The 957-nt window shown below is 35.4% G+C and overlaps 1 pseudogene across 1 annotated transcript; it reads right to left on the bottom strand.

Moving 5' to 3' along the window:
• Positions 1-69: 69 nt before the first annotated feature.
• On the bottom strand, positions 70-572 carry TEOVI_000220100:pseudogene (annotated as a pseudogene). Its single transcript is given in 2 exon segments — positions 70-174; positions 180-572. Coding segments are annotated over 2 exon segments (498 nt in total).
• Positions 573-957: the final 385 nt, after the last annotated feature.

Raw genomic sequence — 957 nt, forward strand, 5'->3', positions numbered from 1 at the left:
CATCGCTGCGTTTGCGTTACAACCCGGTGCATTTTCACTCATTTCCCAATGCAAGAGGTCATCATTTGTTCAGTACAAACGTATATATTTCTTTATATTATTGGAGACCTGCACGGCAAAAAAAAAAAGGTAGCGGAAAAGTGTGAACAACTGACAGTGAGGTGCTGGTGGGCACAAAACAAAACAAAACAAAACAAAACAAAACAAATCAAAAACATCATCATCATCATCATCAACAAAAAGGAAATGAAAACAATCAAAAGGAAGATATATGAGCATCTCAATCGGTCTGACCGGGAGAAACGCAAATAGCAGTGAATAAATAATGATAGTAATAATAATAACAATAATAATACCCCCACCCCCCTCAAAAAAAGAAAAGAAAACAGCAACGCCAAAAACGCCAACAAGGGAAGAAAACAAAAAAAAAGTCTAATGTTCGCTGCAGTGCCATGCAAGTGAAGTGAAGTGAAAGAGGAAAAAAAAACATTAAAAAGAAACAAGAAACACAAGAGCAAGAAGAGTAGTAGTGGTAATATAACGGTTTCACAGACGTAAGGATAACTGCACATGTCACACGCCCAGCGGGATTTGTTGGTAAAATAACAAACGAAGTGGTGAGCCAGTGAAGAGATATCTGTTTTATTTTATTTTCGTTTGTTTTGTCCTGAATTTCTGTTTAATCAATGTATATATATACCTTCTTTTTTTTTTTTCATTTTGTTGCTGCTGTTATAATATACTTTCTCTCCCATTGCCTCCTTTTTGTTTTTTTACTTCCTCTTTCTTTTATTTCCTGCTTCTGCTGCTGCCATCGCTCTTTCACACATCCAAGCAAACAAAATAAAACACAGGGAGCCAATCAGTTAATTACTCAAGGCATATCGACGCGCCGCACGGAATAGTTAAATAAAAAGAAAAAAATGTTGGAGAAAAATCAAATGAAAGAAAAAAAAA

This window comes from Trypanosoma equiperdum (assembly GCF_001457755.1).
Source record: "Trypanosoma equiperdum strain OVI genome assembly, contig: ctg_531, whole genome shotgun sequence".
NCBI lineage: Eukaryota > Euglenozoa > Kinetoplastea > Trypanosomatida > Trypanosomatidae > Trypanosoma > Trypanosoma equiperdum.